At 40.5% G+C, this 25,638-nt stretch overlaps 1 protein-coding gene across 1 annotated transcript in view; it reads right to left on the bottom strand.

Moving 5' to 3' along the window:
* Positions 1–2,928: 2,928 nt before the first annotated feature.
* The window catches only part of LOC117513476 (cytochrome P450 11B, mitochondrial), a 37,567-nt gene continuing 14,857 nt past the window's right edge, over positions 2,929–25,638 (bottom strand). Inside the window, exons 6-14 of the mRNA XM_034173656.1 lie at positions 24,840–25,263; positions 20,017–20,172; positions 16,194–16,408; positions 6,377–6,580; positions 6,108–6,289; positions 5,856–6,022; positions 3,591–3,669; positions 3,256–3,489; positions 2,929–3,173 (exon numbers count right to left, since the gene is read on the bottom strand). Coding sequence (XP_034029547.1) covers positions 3,051–3,173; positions 3,256–3,489; positions 3,591–3,669; positions 5,856–6,022; positions 6,108–6,289; positions 6,377–6,580; positions 16,194–16,408; positions 20,017–20,172; positions 24,840–25,263 — 1,784 coding nt within the window. The 3' untranslated portion in view covers positions 2,929–3,050. The remainder of the gene's footprint in view (positions 3,174–3,255; positions 3,490–3,590; positions 3,670–5,855; positions 6,023–6,107; positions 6,290–6,376; positions 6,581–16,193; positions 16,409–20,016; positions 20,173–24,839; positions 25,264–25,638) is intronic.

Below are 25,638 nucleotides of genomic sequence, written 5' to 3' on the forward strand. Positions count from 1 at the left end.
AACTCAAACTGGAATGGAGAGAGGATGGGAGACACAAATGACAAATCTAATAGGAATACATGAAGAAACTGAACAGTACGAATACTAAGGACTAAAGGATAGTGGGCGGGGGAAACATAATGACACAACAGGAACACAGAAAACGTGAAAGGACTACACAGAATGACACACACACACACACGCAGGGGAGCAAACACCATGGATGACCAGCCCACACACACACACACACACACACACACACACACACACACACTGCATAGCCACGACAGTGACACTCATAGCAGACTCAGACATGGGGGACTTCGGAACAGAGGAATGTACAAATCACACACACACACCAGGAGGCCACACAGCTAACTGACAGAGACAGGAGAACGTATAAAGCAATCACACACCAGGAAGATGAACACACCTGATGCACACACACACACACACACAACTGACAGATGAGTAGAACGTACAAAACACAGACATAAGACTCAGACAGGAAGCAGGAGAACACACATACCAAGACAGAACACACAGGAGACAGACATGACCTGCACATGCAAAAACGGCACGGAGACAAATAGATACATAGACATAACGGCCGGAAACACCTACAACAGCTCACCAGCTGGAGTCTCCAGCTTTTTCCCACTGACCATGTGGGATGTCTGACTGCAGGCCAGCTCACTGGGTACGGCTCCCAAAACAGGCAGGGGTGGATGTATTGTACATGGCATACGTTATGAAGGTCTGAAATGAGACATTTGATTACAGCAGGGAACTTTCTATGTGTAAACACTTTGACTAAAACTGACAACCACATATGAGATAAAAGCACAAAATGTCCCCTTTAGTTTTTTTTTCTCATCTCATTTTATTGTAAAGCTGTATTGCTGCAACATATTCTCATGGTGTGTTTGATATGATATGATATGATATGATATGATATGAAAAGTAAAGCACTATATTTCTTGCATATTCCTGTGAATTACCGCACACAAGCACAATATGAGTTTCACATAAAATGTTCACGGACACATATTTGTATTTTGGTTAAGGTTAGATTTAGGGTTACAATAAACCTAATAACAAGGGAAAAAATTACTTACCACTTTTTATTTTCATGCAGATAATCCGCTCTCTTTGTGTCAGTGAAGTTGTTACCACCTCCCTTTGGAAAATAATGTGGGATATGTGCGAAATCCTCACGCACAAACATACAAGTATGTACAAATTTTGTGCACCATTTTTTGGTATGTTTTACTGCAATTCTTTGGTGAGAAGTGGATGATTATTTAATGTTTGTAATAATCCATCCAACAAACAAGAAACTAACCTTCATCTGTCTTTATTTCACACTCTTGCATATTTAAAGTATCCATCCATCCATCCATCCATTTTCTTCCGCTTTATCCGGAGTCGGGTCGCGGGGGCAGCAGCTCAAGCAAAGCTGCCCAGACCTCCCTTTATTTATTTATTTATTTATTTTCCCTTTAGACCTTAACTTTATTTAAAGTATCATGAAGCTAAATGATTTCTCAGTTATAACTCACAGTTGAGAAGTGATTCACACTCTAAAAAAAGAAGGTGTTCATTCAGCAACATTATTTTAATACCTGTATAAATGATTGTATAAAGTCAGTTAAATTTGTATGAACCCTTACACATGTTATCAGACACAAAGCACAATTTGGTGGGTTCATGAAAGATCATTGTCAGTGTAAATGTTCTGTAAAAACATATGAGGCTTCTCCAGCAGAAATGAGGAAATTTAATGTTAAATGTCACTAATAAGATGATGTCAGACCAAATAACCAATTATTAAATTGGATTACAATATTGAATACTTAGTAATCAGACTAATAATTAAATTAAATTAAATTAAATTAAAGTTTAAAAATGCCAAAGATTCAGTGCAATCACTCCCTTTGTAAGTTTACATCAAATAATTTTCCAAAGACAAAAGAAAAGAAAATAAATAAATAAAAAATTAGCAACATATTTTTGTAAAAACATGGGACAGTTCACTCTAAATAATTCAGTTTTAAAGGTAAAAGATTATCATGTTTATTTTGTTTCGTCTTTTATACTTCGTATTCTTCATAGCAAATATTAATTTTCATAAGTTTTCCATTAGTTTTGCAGCAACTTTGTTTTATGATTTTTGTAAAAAAAAAAATAAAAATAAAAATAAATAAATAAATTTAATAGTTTTGACTGTACTGAGTGCTTGGTCTCCAAAGTAAACATCAAACAATGTTGACCATTGGATTCTATGACATGTGCAGCCCAGTCTCACGTTTTGTTCTGCTTTTTCGTCCTCCTGTCACGAAATGAGTCAAATTTTTGTGACAGGGTTTTATTTTTAAACTCACTGTTACTAACCCTATTCCTACCTACCCCCTATCCCACCCTAACCTTAACCATAACCTAATCTTACTCCTCCCCCCCCCCCCCGAATTATATGTAGGTAGTCCAAACTATACCTTTTTGGAATCTTAATGTTCAAACAAATAATGTGGTATAGTTTTCAATATGATTGGAGCATTTTTAAATTTAGACCCATGTTTAATTTTTCAATTGAACCCTACCTGGCCACGTGTTGAAAATTCAAGTAACCACTCAGTCTGTGTTTTTTTGTTTGTTTGTTTGTTTCTTTTGCTTGTTTGTTTGTTTGTTTTTTTCAAAAGAGTAACTTCTAAGGCGTATTTGTGATGAATTTGGTGCTTGCATCACCATTTGAAGGATTTGTCTGTAAATATTTTATTATTTGCTGCACTTTGCGAAGACCTACACAAAAGATCAAAGAGGATGGTGCACATTTTTTACAATAAAGTTTTTGTTTTTGACACAACATTTGCACCAGTGAATAACACATGAGATAATGCATCTCAAGATGAAGCATCACTAACTGGTGACTGCCGACAGATTTTATTTACAAGCAAAAACAAGTTTAGACATTTATTTTTGGATATTGGATACTGGATATTCTTTAGTGGGCCGTAATGGTTAAAGATGATGGTCTTATCTGGCCCCTAGGCCACCAGTTGCTCATGTCTTTTCTATGGTAAGTGTGTGATTTTGGTGAAAGTTATTTTTGGTGGTGTCTCGGGCTGGAGGATTAAGGTGTATGTGGTGCTGAGATCTGCTGATGACGGCACACTGAGCTGGAAGTTTAGCAGGATCTGTTCAGAGAGGGAGCAGAAAAAAGAAGGGAGGATGTTCACTCTTCATTTATTTCCTGTGAAAATGTCTCGTAACACTCACATGCATGAGGAGGAGCTGCATCTCGTTCTCAGCAATCCTCCTCCCGACGCACTGCCTCGCTCCAAACCCAAATACCAGGGAGCGAAACCCTGCCCCTGCTCCTGTGCCACCTCCTACTCTTTCTTTCTCTCCCTCCTCTCTGCCCTGACTCCACCGGTCAGGGTCAAAGCAGAGTGGATCTTTAAACACCAGTGGGCTCCTGCCCATGGGGTATAGGCAGGCCTGCACCAGGGTCTAAGGGAAAACACACAATGATGCTCCTCACAAGGAATGTTTCTGCATACATACTGTACATGTGAGTGTGTGAAGAAAAGAGCCTCAGTCTGGGCACTCACCCCAGCAGGCACGTGGTAATTCTGAAGAACTATGTCTCTGACTGGATACCGCTGCACCGTGATTCCCACTGGATATAGCCTTTGACAGACATACAATCACTTACTGTAATTCTTTCATGAACAGAAGTCTAGACTAAATGCAGATTTAAGTGTAACACATCCAGATCCCTTCACGAAGTCTCACCTGTTGGTGGTCTGCCCTCCTGAGACCTGCCTGATAGGTTTAATCAAGACTAGTGTTGTGTTTTTGGACAAAGTTACTTGGTTCCTAAACACCACTCCTACTGAACTGTTCAAATCAGTCAGACCTTGATTATCAGATGATGTATTGAATACTATCAGCACATCTCTACTCTGAATTCACTAGTGTTACATACATTTTAGTCATGAAAAAGATCTTAATCAGCTTGGAATGACCAAACACAGACCAATTTGAGACCACTCCTTCCTCAGGAAAATCTTGGAAAAAGCAGTCAAGAAACAATTACATCTTTAATACACATTATCAGTGTGTATCCATCAGGTATCCTGATCTATTATAGCACTGAAACCACCTTAATCAGAGTAATCCATGACCTTATAATCAACAATGACTCTTGGTATTTCTAATCACCCAATTCTACTCTGCAGATTCCAACATTTCCTTGATCTATCAAATCCTGTTCTTGTGGGTTTCTACATATATAAATGATTTTTTTTTTTTTTTTTTTAAATTCCAGGATTTGACTGGACGTTTCAGATGGGAAGTAACCACAAATGTCTTCAGGAGTTCCACAAGGCTCAATCCCTTGCCCTCTGCTCTTTAATATGTACTTGGTGGCATTGTATAAGCCTTCAAGGCTAATACAAGACTGAGATTTATTGCTAATCAAATGACTTGAATTTATGTGCTGATGTGCACCCCGACCAACTCGTAGCTGTACATCATCGCTGCTGCATGATAAGCTTGAACCACAACAAAATAACAGGAAAATAAGGATGTTGATGTTTACATCAAAGAGCAAACGATAATAAATTTCAGTATTCAGAAATAAGACGCTGTCATGACTGTCTGTAGCCACCTGGCTTCTTCTACACTGTTCTTTCTGGTTCTCTATGTGGCGCTGCCCCCAGTGGTGGCAAATAGAAATCCAACTGTCTACACAGTAGAAAATCCAGGATTAAGGTTCAGGTAACCGTTTTTCCCTATAATTAGCACACTGAAAAAAAATGCTACGTTGGATCAACTTAAAAAAAATTGATGTAATTTGTTACAGCTAATTTTTTTAGTTTCTCACAATGTATATTTATGATTTTGTAAAGTGATTCCAGAAGATTTCAACTGGAAACCACAATTTTCCATTAGACCAATGTAAATAAGTACTTTGAATGAAGTGCACTGTGTTTCACTTTTTTCAGTGCAGGTCCAGCACAGAATTAATGGAGTCAGTCAGAGGGCCTGCAAAATTTACTCCTTTACATGAAGCTGTATAAAGTTCCTTCAGCTTTTCCCTTTTTCTCACTTGCCACAGCAGGTGGATCTGCATGCTGATTTGGCATAAGTGTTACACCAGATGTCCTTCCTGACGCATCTCTACATTACATGGAAAATGGCCAGGGTGGGTTTCAAGTCTGAAAACAAGCCTACTAACCACTTAGCCATCATACTGCCTCATGCCGTGTGTTTGACAACCGTCTCTACAAACCATCATCCATAAAGGAACAATACTGTTCCCAGCGGGAGAGCTGACAGTCTATACCAAGCTCCACAGGGGTTCAAATCCCACCCCTGCCACATTTCTCCATGTAATGTGGAGTTGCGTCAGGAAGGGCATCCGGTGTAAAACCTGTGCCAATTCAACATGCAGATCCATCTTGGATTTGCTGTGGTGACCCCGAGTGCAAACAAGGGAGCAGCCGAAGGGACTTACTTACTTAACAAGCTCCACACTGAAACTTATCTGGCAATATCTTATGTCCTATCACATTCCAAAGTAGCTTTTAACTGTGTATATTGTGCTGGACACACATTAGAGAGATTTTTTTTCAATAAAAGGTGTTAAGAGAAAACTTGTCATACAAAAGTATTAAGTGTATATATCAAAAACAGGCAGTTTTTGTTATTGTATTTTTGTGTGTGTGTGGGAGGCAACATTTAACCATCCCTAGATGGCAGCAGTGCTCTGACAATGGAAGGAGTAGGGAGCCTCAGAGCTCAGCACCAAGTGAACCAAGGCCGAAGTCAGCATAAGGAGGCAGAGATGTATAAAATAACAAAGCCCATACCTGAGAATCTCCTTGATTGTGCCTTTAAGTAGTGGCGCCCCCTGCAGGGCTTTCTGTGCATCTCCTCCAGCCTGTGCCCATGACATCCTCACCTGGTTCCTGACCCTTTCCTGCACCTCCGGATTGCGGCCCAGCTCAAACAGGGCAAACTGCAGCGGCACAGCCGTCTGGTAACAGAGTGGGAGGTGACCCACAATTAGCATGAATGACATCACAAAGTCAACAATCACACATAAACACACAAAGACAGACCGTGTCAACACTCCCAGCCATCAACTCAGTGATATTGGCCTTGATGAGGTCTAAAGATAGCTGCCCTTTTTCCATGAGCTGGCCAAGAACTCCAGTGTACCGGTGTCCTTCTGCCCCAACCTCGCCCACTCGATTCTGGGATGATGACAGGCGCTGGTAGCTCTTTTGAATCCTCGCCTCAGCTGGAAGAAATGTAAGAAATAGTGAGATGCAGTAAGATGACTCAGACATCTAGAGTCCAGTCATACATGTGCAGAGGTCTGCATTACCGTGGCTGAAGATGTGGTCCCATGCCGTGGCGTGTTGGGTCCACAGGGGCGCATGGATGCGGAGCAGCAGGCGATGGGGCAGGTAAAGGAGAGGTTGGGTTGTTGCAAGCATTCTCTCCACAGCCCAGATAAACTTCTCAGACTCCATAGAGCGAGTGGAGGAGAAGAGTCCAATACGTTCCCCGTACAGCACATGGCAACTGGCTACAGAGAGGCAGCAAAGGAAGGAAAGTGTGAGGTGAAGACAAGATAAGTTTCAAATGTTGTTCCAATCACAAAATGAAAAGAAGCTCAAAGTTGTAATAAGCTGAAGTACAAATATTTTCTGTAGAAAAGCTAATAGACTTTGATTTTGATTTGGTTGTGGATTATTATATGATTGCGCTCCAGTGCAGCCGTGCCACTCTATGCACGCCTGATCCCATCAGATCTCCAACATTGAGTAGATCCTGGTTATTACTTGGTTAGAAGACTACTTAGGAAGATCAGGAGCTGGATGCATTTCTCCATGTAGATCTGGAGTTATGTCAGGAAGGGCGACCTATGTAAAACATGTGCCAAATCAGGACGGTATCCGGTTTGTGTTTAGTCTCTGTGCATCAGGTTTAATGATGATGACATCACCCTGCATCAGGAGTGAATATAACCAGCAGTTTTGACATAACTCTGCTCCTTCTATCAAAATGGCTGTTCTCTCCTCATCTGAATGTTACTGGCTTACACTTAGAATAATAAACATGGAGGCATGCATTCATGTGACTTGCCACTTTGTAAATACAATTTGTCAGAATAAACTGTGTTCTCAGAGATCCGGCACCTATGAGACATGCATGTGTTAAATTAACAGATCAGAATTTCCTGCCAGTCTATTTCTAACCAATTTTAGCACCAGGCTTCACGTGCTGAGCTTCATTAAAAAAACAATGGCAGCAGCATCAAGCAGGTGTCACATTTCTTGACACATTCACAGCAGCGGCTCCAGAGAAGTTTTGTTGAGTGCATTTTTTTTCTTTTGGTTTTGGTTTTGTGGGGGTGGAGTGCCAGAATTTGTAGAAAATGTGCAGACGTATAAAATTTGATGTTACTCTGTACTGTTACAAATGCTTTTTATTAGAACTGGTGCGGACCAGGGGAATCTGACTGCTTAATTCAAACAAAGCATCACAAAGATCAGGTCGTCTGCAAGTGATTTAGCACCAGGTTCTCCACAAACATGAGGTGCGAGGGAGGAGAGGGGCGGCCGCATATCCAGCCATGCTCCAGTTACAATTAATAGTCTCTGGTCCCCTCCCCTGCCGGGGTACTGATGAGGCATTTAGCAGGCTGACATCATTAAATAGGTGGCTGGCACAGTTTTGTAGACAGCAAGGCTTTAGATTTATTGATAACTGGTATTCGTTCTGGGGCCGCTGTGGCTTGCTGATGCCGGATGGCCTCCACCCTACTGGGGAAGGCGCCACCATCTTGTCTGTGAACATAGATAGAGCTCTACAGGGAGGGTAACATTAGGAATCTACAACAGGCCATGGAGCAGGTGATTAGAGACCCTGCAAGGCTTATGACAAATGTGGATGTGGAATCCATTAGCTTAGCGAGGAATTTAGTACAGAAAATCCACTATGGTGAAAATGCAGCTTATTTGCCAGGGAGGGAATTTCAGCAAGTTGAGACTGTGGCCTGCTTCCGTAGTCGTGTCCATAAAAATCATAGAGGGATATGCTTTCCATACTTAATACCCATTACTATATTGGATAATGTTGAAATTGAGGATGGCCCAGTGGTTGTTCCAGAAATAGCAAAGATTTCATGTCTGCTACCTACAACGCGCGTGGAATGTCTCAAACCTAAACCTACTTCTAGGCATCTTATATATGCTACTCTGGAACCACCCCTAAACCCAACCAGTTCAACTGTCAACCCCACGGAGGTCCTTAGACTGGGTCTCATTAACATAAGATCACTGTCATCAAAATCATTGTTGATCAATGATCTAATTATTGATCATCACTTAGATATGATTGGGCTATGTGAAACCTTGCTTAAACCTACAGCTGTCCTCCCGTTAAATGAGGCCTGCCCACCAGCATATACATTTAGTCACGTCCCTCGTGATGCGAAGCAAGGTGGGGATGTTGCTCTTATTTATAAATTTAGGTTTAGCTTATTAGCTGTTGGGGGTTACAAATATAACTCGTTTGAGCATCTGATTCTCCGCTCTGCTCAGGATATTACACATTGCCAAGGTCAGAAGAATAAAAATCAGTCGCATTACTTTATCACTGTATATAGGCCTCCTGGCCCATATTCTGAATTCTTAGATGAATTTGGTGCGTTCATCTCTAACTTGTCAACTAGTGTAGATACATTCTGATCATTGGTGACTTTAACATTCATATAAATAAGCCTTCTGATCCCCTCTGCAAATCATTTATGGAAATTGTGGATGCATTAGGATTTCGGCAATGCATTCGGGATTCAATGCACATTAGTGGAAATACCCTGGATCTGGTTCTCACACGTGGAATTGCTGTCACGAATATTGACATCATGCCTTTTACATCAGTGGTGTCTGATCACTCACTTATTAAGTTTACAGTTTCGCTGCCGTGTTTAGTGGAACAACAACCTTACATATCATTACAGCGATGCATCAACTCCTCAACTAAGACTGAACTCGAAGCTAGACTGCCTGATGTCTTAGCTTCACATTTGACAAATACCCAGTCAGTAGACAGACTTGTGGATAGTTTAAACTCAGTGCTCAAAACTACACTCGACATGATTGCACCACCTGTGTTAAAATCGCGCTCCCCCAAATCACAGTCTCCGTGGTTCAATGATTATCTGTGTGACCTCAAGCATAAAGCAAGAGGTCTAGAACGAAAATGGCGTTGTTCAAAATTAGAAGTATTTCACCTTGCGTGGTGTGATGCTATCTTAGACTATAAGCATGTATTATTGGCTACAAAGTGGAACTACTACTCTGATTTGATCAACAAAAACAAGCATAACTCAAAGTTCTTGTTCGACACGGTGGCAACACTTATGCATGGACAACCACCTGTAGTTCGCTCTCCTTTTACAGCACAAGATTTCCTGGATTACTTTGGGAAGAAAATACAAGACATCAGGTTAAACATATCCCGGCATACCTTAACCCAGCCACTACGCCCTGCTATTGAGGTGGGCGCCACTACTGAGGTATAACCTAGATTTACAGAATTTGATAGTATCTCACTAGGCATGCTGACAAAACTTGTAATGTCAAAAAAAGCACAACTCGTTTATTTGATCCTATACCAACAAAACAGTTTAAGGACCTGTGGCCCACTCTTGAGCCGACTGTGCTGGAAATTATTAATCTTTCTTTAACTTCTGGATCTGTTCCTAAATGTTTCAAATCTGCAGTGATTAAACCATTACTTAAGAAACCTAATCTTGACCCTAGTGTATTGAAAATCTATCGACTGATATCAAATCTATAATTTTTCTCAAAAATTCTGGAAAAAGTGGTGTCACGGCAGCTCGTAGACTATCTTACTGGGAATAATCTCTTTGAGCCACTGCAGTCTGCTTTTCTCACTGTGTTTTGTACAGTAACACGACCTCAAACCTTAGTGACATGAAATTTGGGGTTCTACAGGGGTCTGTCTTAGGCCCCCTGCTTTTCTCCCTTTATATAGCACCACTTGGGCACATATTGCAGTGTTTTGGGATTACCTTTCACTGCTATGTAGATGATACTCAGTTATACATGCCAATAACTGCTGGTAGTCTCGTTCACATAAAATCCTTAGAAGATTGCCTTGCAGCAGTGAAAAGTTGGATGTCTAGAAACTTCCTACTTTTAAACTCTGATAAGACTGAAATGATGGTTCTTGGTCCAGTGAGACATCTGCATCAATTTGACCAGTTAACGCTCAGCCTCGGCTCGTGTGTCATACATCACACTGACAAAGTGAGGAACCTTGGGGTAATTTTTGATCCTTCTTTGTCCTTTGGCCTCCACATTAGAAATATTACTAGGACTGCTTTCTTTTACCTGTGAAATATATGCGAAGATTCATCCCATCCTGTCTATGGCTGATGCTGAGACCCTGATCCATGCATTTATCTCTTCTAGATTGGACTACTGCAATGTTCTATTTTCTGGTTTACTGCAGTCTAGCATTAGGGGTCTCCAATTGGTTCAAACTGCTGCAGCCAAACTTTTGACACGAAGCAGAAAGTACAACCACATTACACCCATTTTGGCATCCCTTCACTGGCTTCCTGTCCCAGTGAGATCAGATTTTAAGGCTCTGCTACTAACCTATAAAATTATTCATGGACTGGCACCTCCCTACCTAGCTGACCTAATTAAACCTTACGTACCGGCCCAGGCTTTATGTTCTCAGGGTGCAGGACTACTTTGTGTCCCTAAGGTGAATAAGAAGTCTGGGGGTCACAGAGCTTTCTCTTATCGTGCCCCTGTTCTGTGGAATGATCTCCCTGCGTCAATAAAACAGTCAGATTCTGTGGAGATTTTCAAGTCCAGACTTAAGACGCACTTATTTTCCCTTTCATATGGCTAGCATACTGGTACCGTTTTGTTTTATGCTTTTTACTCTTTTAATTCATTTTATTAGTAATTGCAGCGGGCTGCGGCCTCAACTTTACCTAAATTCTGAGTCTTTTAGTGAAGTTTAGGGCTAGTGGCCGGCGATCACCTTAGTATTTCTGTTTTTCTTGTTGTTTAATGCTGGCAAATTATACAGTATTTTTTGTCTTTCTAATGCCTGATCCTGTTTTTTCTCTGTTTAAGGTGCAGCTCCATCCAGAGATGGGAGTTGTATTCGTGTTGGCGATCCTCCTGTCCTGTGCGCCAATAGCATTTCTTGTATATTCGTCCATGAATTGTTCTGTGAATTGTTCTGTAATTTATGTTTGTAGCATGGCCCAAGCAGAGGGTCACCCCTTTGAGTCTGGTCTGCTTGAGGTTTCTTCCTCAGAGGGAGTTTTTCCTTACTACTGTTGCTCTGGGGGTTGGTAAGGTTAGACCTTACCTGTGTGAAGCGCTTTGAGGCAACTCTGTTGTGATTTGATGCTATATAAATGAAAATAAATTGAAATTGAAAGTTGAAATTATTACTATAACCCAGTGCCGTCGTTCCGCACACACGCATCACACACTGCGCGTAGGGCATCAAGTGCTGGGGGGCACCAAAAAAATCAAGCTCGTGAAAAAGGCTTGTCTGGAAGCGTATTTGTTCAGTGCTAGGATTTCCGACATGCGCTTGAACGCACCATCCTGTGAACTGCGTCTGCTCAGTTGTTACCAGTGGCGGCTTTTAGTATTGTCCATACAGGCCGCTTCCCGGGGCACCATTTTTGGCAGGGCGGCACCGTGGGCACGAGCACTAAACCAAAAAATAATAATAATCTCCACCGCAAAATGGTTTTCTTGTCACTGTGTGTGGAATTGGCAAATTGGCGCCCCCTGCAGGCAGCTGCAGGTGCCCATGCTTGCTGTCAGAGTTCACAGAAGCACTGAGAAGGTGAAAGAAACGGGGAGGGGCATGCGGTGGACGGTTCACCTCTTTGTAATGGAAGGGGAAAGGCAGCGGTGCTTCGTGGGCTAAAATCAGTTACACCTCGACTTTCTTCCAAATAACGCACGTCTCATTCATAATATTATCAAAGTCAAAGTCGGCTTTATTGTCAATTCTTCACATGTACTAGACATATACTCAACAAAAATATAAACGCAACACTTTTGGTTTTGCTCCCATTTTGTATGAGATGAACTCAAAGATCTAAAACTTTTTCCACATACACAATATCACCATTTCCCTCAAATATTGTTCACAAACCAGTCTAAATCTGTGATAGTGAGCACTTCTCCTTTGCTGAGATAATCCATCCCACCTCACAGGTGTGCCATATCAAGATGCTGATTAGACACCATGATTAGTGCACAGGTGTGCCTTAGACTGTCCACAATAAAAGGCCACTCTGAAAGGTGCAGTTTTATCACACAGCACAATGCCACAGATGTCGCAAGATTTGAGGGAGCGTGCAATTGGCATGCTGACAGCAGGAATGTCAACCAGAGCTGTTGCTCGTGTACTGAATGTTCATTTCTCTACCATAAGCTGTCTCCAAAGGCGTTTCAGAGAATTTGGCAGTACATCCAACCAGCCTCACAACCGCAGACCACGTGTAACCACACCAGCCCAGGACCTCCACATCCAGCATGTTCACCTCCAAGATCATCTGAGACCAGCCACTCGGACAGCTGCTGAAACAATCGGTTTGCATAACCAAAGAATTTCTGCACAAACTGTCAGAAACCGTCTCAGGGAAGCTCATCTGCATGCTCGTCGTCCTCATTGGGGTCTCGACCTGACTCCAGTTCGTCGTCGTAACCGACTTGAGTGGGCAAATGCTCACATTCGCTGGCGATTGGCACGTTGGAGATGTGTTCTCTTCAACTCTATGCGAAGGAGATGTGTTGCAGTGCATGAGGCAAATGGTGGTCACACCAGATACTGACTGGTATCCCCCCCCCCAATAAAACAAAACTGCACCTTTCAGAGTGGCCTTTTATTGTGGGCAGTCTAAGGCACACCTGTGCACTAATCATGGTGTCTAATCAGCATCTTGATATGGCACACCTGTGAGGTGGGATGGATTATCTCAGCAAAGGAGAAGTGCTCACTATCACAGATTTAGACTGGTTTGTGAACAATATTTGAGGGAAATGGTGATATTGTGTATGTGGAAAAAGTTTTAGATCTTTGAGTTCATCTCATACAAAATGGGAGCAAAACCAAAAGTGTTGCGTTTTTATTTTTGTTGAGTATACAAGGAATCGAAATTTCATTTCTCACCTTCCCTCAGTGATGACAGGACAAGACATTTCGACAATAAGGACAAGTACGAGGTCTGTTAGAAAAGTATCCGACCTTTTTATTTTTTTCAAAAACCATATGGATTTGAATCACGTGTGATTGCATCAGCCAAGCTTGAACCTTCGTGCGCATGCGTGAGTTTTTTCACGCTTGTCGGTTGCATCATTCGCCTGTGAGCAGGCTTTGTGTGAGCATTGGTCCACCCTCTCGTCGTTTTTTTATTGCGAATAAATGTCTGAATGATTTGAAGCTTTGCTGCACCAATTTTTTTCCAGAAACTGTGAGAGACCTCCAGGTGGACACCGTTCGAAAAATTAATATGGCTTTCAGGGACGATTTTATGGGGATTATACAGATTAAGGAGTGTTACTGCCACCTTAAGGACGGCCCACAACTGCTGAGAGCGCGGCGTGCTCCCAGCTCCGATCGACATGCTCAGACCCCGCTGAAACAACCAGATCATTTCCAACGTGAAGGCTTTGTTGATCCGGGACCTCGTCTGACTTTCACAAAAAGGCAGAAGTCGTGGACATCAGCACTTTTTCGGCACATTCCACTGTTACAGGAGTTTTTTTTCATGGAAAGAAAAGTGGAGGGACGCGCCATGGAGCCGTTCATTACGCGGCACAAAACCACCTCCGTGTTGGTCTCACAGGACGGCTTTCAGGTGGATTTCAGATGGATTCCGGTTGCTTTTCAGTCGTGTGATTATCCGATTGTGATTGTGCATGAGCTGGACATGCTCCAACATGTCCCGGAAGGCTTCATCATGGCGTTGCTTTGCGCCATGCGGCTCCACCGCGACGCGCGGAATTCCGCTCCTCTTTCCATGACAAAAACTCCTGTAACAGTGGAATGTGCCGTTCATTTTTTAAACTGGATGCTGTCTTGATCCGGTATGTCGTCTGACTAGCACAGGAATTGTGAAAAGACGTGGACATCAGCACTTTTTCAGCACATTAAGACAGACGTGCGGAGGAGTTCTGCGCGTCGCGGTGGAGCCGCATGGCGCAAAGCAACGCCGTGATGAAGCCTTCCGGGACATGTTGGGGCATGTACAGCTCATGCACAATCACAATTGGATAATCACATGAATGAAAAGCAACCGGAATCCATCTAAAATCCACCTGAAAGCCGTCCTGTGAGACCAACATGGAGGTGGTTTTGTGCCACGTAATGAACGGCTCCGTGGCGCGTCCCTCCGCTTTTCTTTCCATGAAAAAAACTCCTGTAACAGTGGAATGTGCCGAAAAAGTGCTGATGTCCACGACTTCCGCCTTTTTGTGAAAGTCAGACGAGGTCCCGGATCAACAAAGCCCTCATGTTGGAAATGATCTGGTTGTTTCAGTGGGGTCTGAGCATGTCGATCGGAGCTGGGAACGCTCTGCGCTCTCAGCAGTTGTGAGCCGTCCTTAAAGCGGCAGTAACACTCCTTAATCTGTATAATGCCCATAAAATCGTCCCTGAAAACCATATTAATTTTCCGAACGGTGTCCACCTGGAGGTCTCTCACAGTTTCTGGAAAAGAATTGATGCAGCAAAGCTCCAAATCATTCAGACATTTATTCGCAATAAAAAAAACAACGAGAGGGGTGGACTAGTGCTCACACAAAGCCTGCTCACAGGCGAATGACGCAACCGACAGGCGTGAAAAAAGTCTCTGCCGGGGAGTAATTCAGTGTAGAACCGCCACTGGTTGTTGCTGTTCAAAGGTGATGAAAGCAGACACAGAGTCAGAGAACATTCATTTCTAGTTTTGTGTGTGTTTTTTGAACACCAAGTAAGTTTAATGCTTCTGTTGCATGTTTATAGTCCTTTGTCATGAAGATCATTTGTCGGTTGATGTGTGCTAACTTGAGCTAGTTGAGCCATGTGACTAATTAGTACGATGCTGTAGAGCTCTGTTGTTTCACTGAGTCCACTGGACACACCCCCCCCCCCCCCCCCCCCCCACACACACACACACACTGATAGAGTTTTCTATATATTGTCAAGATTATTATGAAATATTAATTTTAATATTATAATAAATATTTTTTTTATTATAAATATAATATTAATTTGTCAAAGCCTTTGATCTTGTTTTTGATTCTGTTCTCTATTTTCCATATATACATATATGCACGTGTGAGAGTTCATGCACCATTATTCTTCTAAATAATCACTCATTGTCAAAGCAGAAATATACACTGAACTGTTGAAGTAATTATTACAACTGCTCCCATGATAAAAATAACATTTGTCCTTTTGCTTAATGAATGTGCAGACTGTTTTGCTAGAGCTATACTCATATTTTTGTCGAGCACAGATTAATATTTCGGCCTTGAGCAGAGAATAACACAGCCAGTACACTAGTTCGAGGCTGGCGCTGTAATGTCTCAATTTGAAGAACAATTACTATCTGTCTGAGCAAGACTACAGGGCGCCTTCCAGGTGCGAAGTGATACAAATATGAATTGACTGAAGAAACGCAGCTGTGCCTTGTATATTGTTTTGTAATATGTCTGTGTGCAATAAATTCAGGAGCAGAGTGGGCGGGCCCTTCAGAGCTGACTGACGGACAGTGACGAGGGGTCATGCTGGCTCTCCCTGATCAGGAAATGAAGTTCAGTCTCTACCGTGATCATTCTCTGTGTTAGTTAACTGAGTTGCCTCTTGAGTGACGAGGAGACGTGAGAAAGATGGGATCTCCAACTCGACCCCCCCCCACACACACACACACACACAAGCACGCACGCACGCACGCACACACACACACACACACACACACACACACATTCATCATCACATCTGTTTTTGAAACATGTGACACCTCCTCACTCACAGTCCTTTTGTTGAGAGAGTTAGTTAGTTTAAAAGGCCCCAGGACACATAAAACATATCACACACACGCACAATACATATGGACAGTGGAGACCTCTGACCTTCCAGTGCAAAGCGGAAGAGGTCAGGACTGGGATTGATGGTTAGAGTCCGTCTCCCTTCATCCCCTCTTCCCTCCTTCTCCACTCTGTACTGCAGTATTCGACAGAAATCTCTCGCCACCTCATCGAGGAGAGGAAGGAAACGCTTCACAGCCGTGGTCTTCATCACCTCCTTGTTGAGGAGCAGACGGTCGGCTCGCCACTCCTCACCATTCCTGTGGAGAAAGGATTTCCACTGAGACATGAAAGAAATAATGCTCCTGAATGGACTCACTTTCTTATTCATGAAGCTAAAATTTTAGAAACTGTGATGACTGAAGACAAAGTTAAGGAGCTTGTTTAGATTTTAAACAGCCTTCAAATATTGGATTGATAACTTTGCATGACTGATTGTTCACGGTGTGTACATTTGGCTGATTGCCACACTAGTTGGCTCATAAGATTACGTTTTAAGAGCAAAGGGGTTAAAAACAAACTTTTCTAAATTTTTCATACATGTGTAGTGAAAACAGAACAACACATTGTAAATTAAAGATGCGTTTTTATTTGTTGTCAGGATTACTTACAAACTTGAGCTTCACAAAACTCTAAAAACTCAACTAAGGAATGTTTTGAATTGACAAAATAGAAATACAGTATTTCAGTGTGAAATGATTCCTTTTTGTGTCATTTAAATAATTAATTGTTGTTTTAAACAAACAAATAAAAAAATCAATCAATCAATCAATCAACTTTTTTCTTGTATAGCGCCAAATCACAACAAACAGTTGCCCCAAGGCGCTCCACATTGCAAGGCAAGGCCATACAATAATTATGAAACACAGTCTACGTCTAAAGCAACATAACCAAGGGATGGTCCAGGGTCACCCGATCCAGCCCTAACTATAAGCCTTAGCGAAAAGGAAAGTTTTAAGCCTAATCTTAAAAGTAGAGAGGGTATCTGTCTCCCTGATCTGAATTGGGAGCTGGTTCCACAGGAGAGGAGCCTGAAAGCTGAAGGCTCTGCCTCCCATTCTACTCTTACAAACCCTAGGAACTACAAGTAAGCCCGCAGTCTGAGAGCGAAGCGCTCTAATGGGGTAATATGGTACTATGAGGTCCCTAAGATAAGATGGGACCTGATTATTCAAAACCTTATAAGTAAGAAGAAGAATTTTAAATTCTATTCTAGCATTAACAGGAAGCCAATGAAGGGAGGCCAACACGGGTGAGATATGCTCTCTCCTGCTAGTCCCCGTCAGTACTCTAGCTGCAGCATTCTGAACCAACTGAAGGCTTTTTAGGGAACTTTTAGGACAACCTGATAATAATGAATTACAATAGTCCAGCCTAGAGGAAACAAATGCATGAATTAGTTTTTCAGCATCACTCTGAGACAAGACCTTTCTGATTTTAGAGATATTGCGTAAATGCAAAAAGGCAGTCCTACATATTTGTTTAATATGCGCTTTGAATGACATATCCTGATCAAAAATAACTCCAAGATTTCTCACAGTATTACTAGAGATCAGGGAAATGCCATCCAGAGTAACGATCTGGTTAGACACCATGCTTCTAAGATTTGTGGGGCCAAGTACAATAACTTCAGTTTTATCTGAGTTTAAAAGCAGGAAATTAGAGGTCATCCATGTCTTTATGTCTGTAAGACAATCCTGCAGTTTAGCTAATTGGTGCGTATCCTCTGGCTTCATGGATAGATAAAGCTGGGTATCATCTGCGTAACAATGAAAATTTAAGCAATACCGTCTAATAATACTGCCCAAGGGAAGCATGTATAAAGTGAATAAAATTGGTCCTAGCACAGAACCTTGTGGAACTCCATAATTAACTTTAGTCTGTGAAGAAGATTCCCCATTTACATGAACAAACTGTAATCTATTAGACAAATATGATTCAAACCACCGCAGCGCAATGCCTTTAATACCTATGACATGCTCTAATCTCTGTAATAAAATTTTATGGTCAACAGTATCAAAAGCAGCACTGAGGTCCAACAGAACAAGCACAGAGATAAGTCCACTGTCCGAAGCCATAAGAAGATCATTTGTAACCTTCACTAATGCTGTTTCTGTACTATGATGAATTCTAAAACCTGACTGAAACTCTTCAAATAGACCATTCCTCTGCAGGTGATCAGTTAGCTGTTTTACAACTACCCTCTCAAGAATCTTTGAGAGAAAAGGAAGGTTGGAGATTGGCCTATAATTAGCTAAGATAGCTGGGTCAAGTGATGGCTTTTTAAGTAATGGTTTAATTACTGCCACCTTAAAGGCCTGTGGTACATAACCAACTAACAAAGATAGATTGATCATATTTAAGATTGAAGCATTAAATAATGGTAGGACTTCCTTGAGCAGCCTGGCAGGAATGGGGTCTAATAAGCATGTTGATGGTTTGGATGAAGTAACTAATGAAAATAACTCAGACAGAACAATCGGAGAGAAAGAGTCTAACCAAATACCGGCATCACTGAAAGCAGCCAAAGATAACGATACATCTTTGGGATGGTTATGAGTAATTTTTTCTCTAATAGTCAAAATTTTGTTAGCAAAGAAAGTCATGAAGTCATTACTAGTTAAAGTTAACGGAATACTCAGCTCAATAGAGCTCTGACTCTTTGTCAAAATCAAGGTAAAATCTCTTAATTATTTAATTTACATTGATCCAGAGAAAAGGAATGTTTGTATTAGGTAATTACTTTTATGCTAGTAGAATTATCAGTACACTGCAAAAAAGGGGTGTCTAAAAACAAGCTAAAAATACTAAATCTGAGAGAAAAGCTACTCAAAACAAGTGAAATTATCTGTCCATGCAACAACATCATTTCACTTGGAAAGATTTCTTGAATTAAGATTGTTAAATCAAGAAAGAAGATTAGAGTGTGAAGTTTAACACTTAAAATAAGAAATTTTCTCTTAAAACAAGATAATTTATCTAACACTTCTAAATGTAAGTTTTTTCATCTTGGTAGGATCAAATAATTTGCAGTATATGCACGGCACTGGAGTAGCAGTTTTCTAATTTTTTCTTACCACCCAAGCAGAACAATTTAATATTCAACAAGTGTTTGTAATATTAACACAAATATAACAGGGAAATTCTATTGTATATTACATAGGTATTATTCAAATTCAGGGAGCAAAAAAAAGGGACAATACATAATGGAAAGTTTGGTAATATTGTGCAAGAAAAGAAATGCAAAGTTTTTATTCTTTTCATTGTATCGACTTCAGTATGCATATTTGTCCTTGAAATACTTGTACATAGTTGCATTATTTTTCCTCCATTTACATAGTGTATATGATTTTTTGAAATTACACAAAACTGATTAAATTAACATAATGTCAATAAATGAAAATGTGAGCCATCTTTACATTAGACATTACATTCAATCCATTCAAATTGTTTTAAGAAACCATTAAAGATCTGCCAAAGGGAACAAAACAGTCTTATATGTTTTTTTTCTTTTTCCTTTTTGTTCTTCTTTTATATTATGAGATTAGGTATTTAAATGCACTTCATTTTCATGAATTGTAATGAAAGGTTAGGGCCTGTTGGGAAAACACATATATTAATAATTGATTAATTTATTGATAATGTTGAGTGTCCTCTGTATAACAGATGCCATGAAATTTATAGGCAGAACCAAATGAAGAGGCAGAGCAAGGATATTTACATAATAATATTGTAGTGGCAACAATATATCTGAAAATTTTAAAAGATTTTTAAATTGACCCCATGCTTTGCTGATGATAAACAACCCACATGCAGATGCACATCACACAAACATCTACAGGCATAGCCTCATGCACATGGTACTGACTTGAGGAAGACTCCCTTTCTGTGTTGGCGGATCTCTCGGTGTGTGGCCCACGGCTGCACTGTCATACGTTGAGGGTGCAGACCCTCAGCGTGGAACAGCTCACTGATGTCAGATGGCAGCATGATGTTGACAGTGCTCTGGGTGCCCAGGTGTTCCCTGCCCACGGCATAACCGTGTACACACACACAAAAACACACACGGGGGGGAATTCAAGATCATTTGCAAATTGGTAGCAGAGCATCGGACCCACAAGCTCAGCTCAGCAAGATTGGTGCAACATATGAAGACCTCTTATGCGGTAGGGTTGAAAAATGGGAGGTGAACATAAGTTCTTTTTTTGTACTGTAAAGTTTTAAGTGGCATTTCTGAATGTAACTCCATATTGTAGTGCTTGACAAACATTTCTCAAAGTAATCCCTTTATACCAGCTATTGATGAATATCGGTTCTTGATGCTGTGCCATCTGAGGTATCAGAGATCACAGATGTCCAGCTTTGGCTTGTGCCCTTGCCCTTTACACACTGAAATTCCTCCAGATTCTTCGAAGGGTTTAATGATAAGTGAAGCATTTAAATACAAAATGCCCCATATCTATTTTTCTTCTTTGGAGAAAATCAATTTATTTAATTAGCTTATTTATTGAAATTCAAAAACTCCAAATCCTCTGATATAGACAGGGCATGAAACAAACAGGTCAAAAAGCTCCATACACCTATTTTAATGGTCCATATCCATTAAAGTGTTTTTATTCGCAAAATGCTCTATAGTTCAAGAATTGCAGGACCTCAGTTTATTCATTAAGTTTAGAGATTTATTAAGTAATCAGTCATCACTGTCACCACTACCCATTTCTTGGTAGAACACTGAGCATAACTTTACCCAGTTCTTACCTTTTGTGAATAAATTATTGTAACAAAATTTTCCACTGTAGACTGTATGAAACCCTAGCTTATCACTGTTGATGTTTCATGCCTTTTGCTTCACATATTTTGAACCTACAACCCCTGGCAAAAATTATGGAATCACCGGCCTCAGAGGATGTTCATTCAGTTGTTTAATTTTGTAGAAAAAAAGCAGATCACAGACATGACACAAAACTAAAGTAATTTCAAATGGCAACTTTCTGGCTTTAAGAAACACTATAAGAAATCAAGAAAAAAAGATTGTGGCAGTCAGTAACGTTTACTTTTTTAGACCAAGCAGAGGAAAAAAATATGGACTCACTCAATTCTGAGGAATAAATTATGGAATCACCCTGTAAATTTTCATCCCCAAAACTAACACCTGCATCAAATCACATCTGCTTGTTAGTCTGCATCTAAAAAGGAGTGATCACACCTTGGAGAGCTGTTGCACCAAGTGGACTGACATGAATCATGGCTCCAACACGAGAGATGTGAATTGAAACAAAGGAGAGGATTATCAAACTCTTAAAAGAGGGTAAATCATCATGCAATGTTGCAAAAGATGTTGGTTGTTCACAGTCAGCTGTGTCTAAACTCTGGACCAAATACAAACAACATGGGAAGGTTGTTAAAGGCAAACATACTGGTAGACCAAGGAAGACATCAAAGCGTCAAGACAGAAAACTTAAAGCAATATGTCTCAAAAATTGAAAATGCACAACAAAACAAATGAGGAACGAATAGGAGGAAACTGGAGTCAACGTCTGTGACCGAACTGTAAGAAACCGCCTAAAGGAAATGGGATTTACATACAGAAAAGCTAAATGAAAGCCATCATTAACACCTAAACAGAAAAAAACAAGGTTACAATGGGCTAAAGAAAAGCAATCGTGGACTGTGGAAGACTGGATGAAAGTCATATTCAGTGATGAATCTCGAATCTGCATTGGGCAAGGTGATGATGCTGGAACTTTTGTTTGGTGCCGTTCCATTGAGATTTATAAAGATGACTGCCTGAAGAGAACATGTAAATTTCCACAGTCATTGATGATATGGGGCTGCATGTCAGGTAAAGGCACTGGAGAGGTGGCTGTCATTACATCATCAATAAATGCACAAGTTTACGTTGATATTTTGGACACTTTTCTGATGTTTGAGGATGATGAAATCATTTTTCAAGAAGATAATGCATCTTGCTATAGAGCAAAAACTGTGAAAACATTCCTTGCAAAAAGACACAGAGGGTCAATTTCATGACATAGGGTCAATGTCAACGAGCAGATGTGATTTGATGCAGGTGTTAGTTTTGGGGATGGAAATGTACAGGGTGATTCCATAATTTGTTCCTCAGAATTGAGTGAGTCCATATTTTTTCCTCTGCTTGGTCTAAAAAAGTAACCGTTACTGACTGCCACAATCTTTTTTTCTTGATTTCTTATAGTGTTTCTTAAAGCCAGAAAGTTGCCATTTGAAATGACTTTAGTTTTGTGTCATGTCTGTGATCTGCTTTTTTTCTACAAAATTAAACAACAGAATGAACATCCTCCGAGGCCGGTGATTCCATAATTTTTGCCAGGGGTTGTACTAGTCTTTATGAAACATTCTCAATTGATATGGAGCACTCTGACAACAAAGGGGTTGGCATATGGTGCACATTGCAACAAAAGTTAAATTTGAACAATAAAGCTGTATTATGTTTGGATTTTTACTGTCAAAAACTGAGGAACAGAGGTCTTAACTCAATTTTGACAAGATGGCATGTGGAGCATTTTGCATTTGAACTCTTCAATGTTACACAAAGGAGAAATATGCAAATACCTTCCAGTCTTTCTTTGAGGAATATTCTTTTTTAGCATTTCAAAAATTTTCTTACACATTTGTTGACAAACTGCCTGTTGTGGATGCTGCTTTTGTACCAAATCATGATTGCAATCACCTCTTGACATCACCTGTTTCAAATACAATCATTGTTATGCTTGTTTGTCTGTTTGTGAACAGCCCGTAGCCCACAATTTGTCATATTGTTATGAAATTTTTACTGAAAATTCATATCCTAATAGGCAAGAACCGATTCACTTTTCAAGGTCATAAAGGTCTTTGAAAATTGGAAAAGTCCTGATCTGATGCGGATTGTGGATTTTTTGAAAAAGTAGAATTCCTTCGTGAAGAGGAAACCATTAATTCGTCCAAACTATTAATTCAGACCATTCAGTGGTTTATGGATGTTTCATTCCAAGTCCTGTGCTCCCTGCATGTTAAACTGAGCCATTCAAGTTCATCTGTTAGGCAACAAATCTGCATATAAAGGCTCTGAACTGTTCCTGTGTCCATGTCTGCTCTCTGACCAGAGTTCTGTGGTGGATAAAGATGATCAGCAAATGAGCAATTATCAAAGCAGGGCTGTACGCTTAGGTTTTTCACTAGGAGCACAGATAAAAATTTAGGAGCACTGTGAAATTTCTTGATACAATTTTATTATTAACGCAAAGACATACTGTACCTTTTTCACATACACATGCACATTTTATATGATTCTATTGTTGTATTTATTTCATTGTTTTTTATTTCCTTTTCTATCATTATTTACCCCTCCCTGAGCCTGGTTCTGCTGGAGGTTTCTTCCTGTTAAAAGTGAGTTTTTCCTTCCCACTGTAGCCAAGTGCTTGCTCACAGGGGGTCGTTTTGACCGTTGGGGTTTTTTACGTAATTATTGTATGGCCTTGCCTTACAACATAAAGCGCCTTGGGGCAACTGTTTGTTGTGATTTGGCGCTATATAAAAAAAAAAAATTGATTGATTGATTGATTTGAAATTAATATTGAAAAGCCCATTTGATTTACATTTTGCATTATATCTCAATCAAAAGTGCCTGAATCACTCCCATTTGTGACAAGGAGGCCCAAATTGTCACTGTCAATGAATAAACTAAGAATGATCCGCATCTGATTTGTAAATGGTAAATGGACTGCATTTATATAGCGCTTTTACATCTGCATAAGACGCTCAAAGCACTTTACAATAATGCCTCACATTCACCCCGATGTCAGGTTGCTGCTATACAAGGCGCTCACTACACACTGGGAGCAACTAGGGGATTAAGGACCTTGCCCAAGGACCATTAGTGATTTTCCAGTCAGACTGGGATTTGAACCGAGGATCCTCTGGTCTCAAGCCCAACGCTTAACCACTAGACCATTACCTCCGCAATCCGTATTGCAGATTTAGCGGATTGAAAAGCCCTTTTAATCTATATTTTCATTATATTTTAGCTTATGAAAAGCCACTTCTAACAGGACTTTGACCTTGAAAATTTTTTTCAAGGTAAAAATTTGTGAAATTGGGAACTAGCGTTGCCGTTAATATTGCAGGCCTGAAATCCAGGAATTGATGTAAATGAAATGAAATGAAGCTGACGTGACAAAACATGCAATATCTTGGGTTTATATGGTCTGTAATGAAATAGAAGTCAAAGTAAATGTCATAACCACTTGCACCCAACACAGCAGATCTGTGCAAATGTTGTCTTACTTACATACGAAATGTTTTCAGTTGATTTTGAGTCTGATCACAACAAAATTACCATAAAACACCATGCAGTCTGTATTTATTACTGATTGATTAAATGAACTCCAACAGCAACTTGGAAATGTTCTTGTGTTAGTCTCATAATTTGTATTAAAAAAATCTGGCTATAAAAGTGATGATTTACATATGTTATATATAAGGTGTTGCATTTGTCTGTTAAAATTTATATTATCACATTTTTGATTGTTCATGAAGAAACTACTTTTCAATGTAGACATAATGGATTTATTGCGACGTAATACAATTCTGAATTATTCCACATTTGATTAATTTTAAACACGGTGCGCTCACTATATGACAAATCATGTGATCAGCTCTGAATGTTGCAGCTACCTGTAGATGGGGCCCAGGGCATTGAAGGTGCTCTCCATGTGTTTGTGGAGCAGCCGGAACCGATCTTCTCTCCAGAACTTCACTAAGTTGAGCCATCCGCTCCTCCCTGTGTGAGGGATTTCCTCAAAGTTCCGCACTTGTCCGCTGACACCCCTCGTTTTAAGTCTTGTGCCCTCCTCATTTCCATTGAGCACCTTTTTGGCTGCTATCACACAAAAAGTCCTTTGAGACGTTCCACCTAAAACGTGAATCGGGCTGCAGATGACCTGTGCACTGACAGACACCATGGCCTGGACGGACATGCTCCGAACAGCCAAACCAACAAACAGCATGTGTCTCCTCATCTCATGCAAAACTGTGAGTGTTCGTATCGCTCCTCCATCTCCAGCTCCATATCCCTCACTGTCCCCATCACACCCATGACCTGATAGGAGGCGATGAATTATGGACACAAAGATCAAAGTTCAAGAGAAAACAACAAAACTTGAATGTCAAGCCAACTTAAAACACACACGGCACACACATACACATGCAGCATGTGAAACGAATCCATAAAAATTAAACAAGCAGCTCTGGCTGGTCAAATTAATCATAATGTCAGCTAAAAGAAAAAGATTAAGAACATCTTCTTTATGGTTTGTGGAGACTTGATAGATTACTTGGTAAGATTTTGGTTTCTGTTGCTACTTGCAAAAAATAATAAATAAGGATGCAAAAAACAAATTACAGCTGCCTTATTCATGAAGGTGTGACATGTCGAGGTTCTTTATTTGTGTTTGGCATGCATCACCTCGACTGA

This window comes from Thalassophryne amazonica, chromosome 7 (assembly GCF_902500255.1).
Source record: "Thalassophryne amazonica chromosome 7, fThaAma1.1, whole genome shotgun sequence".
Taxonomy (NCBI): Eukaryota; Metazoa; Chordata; class Actinopteri; order Batrachoidiformes; family Batrachoididae; genus Thalassophryne; species Thalassophryne amazonica.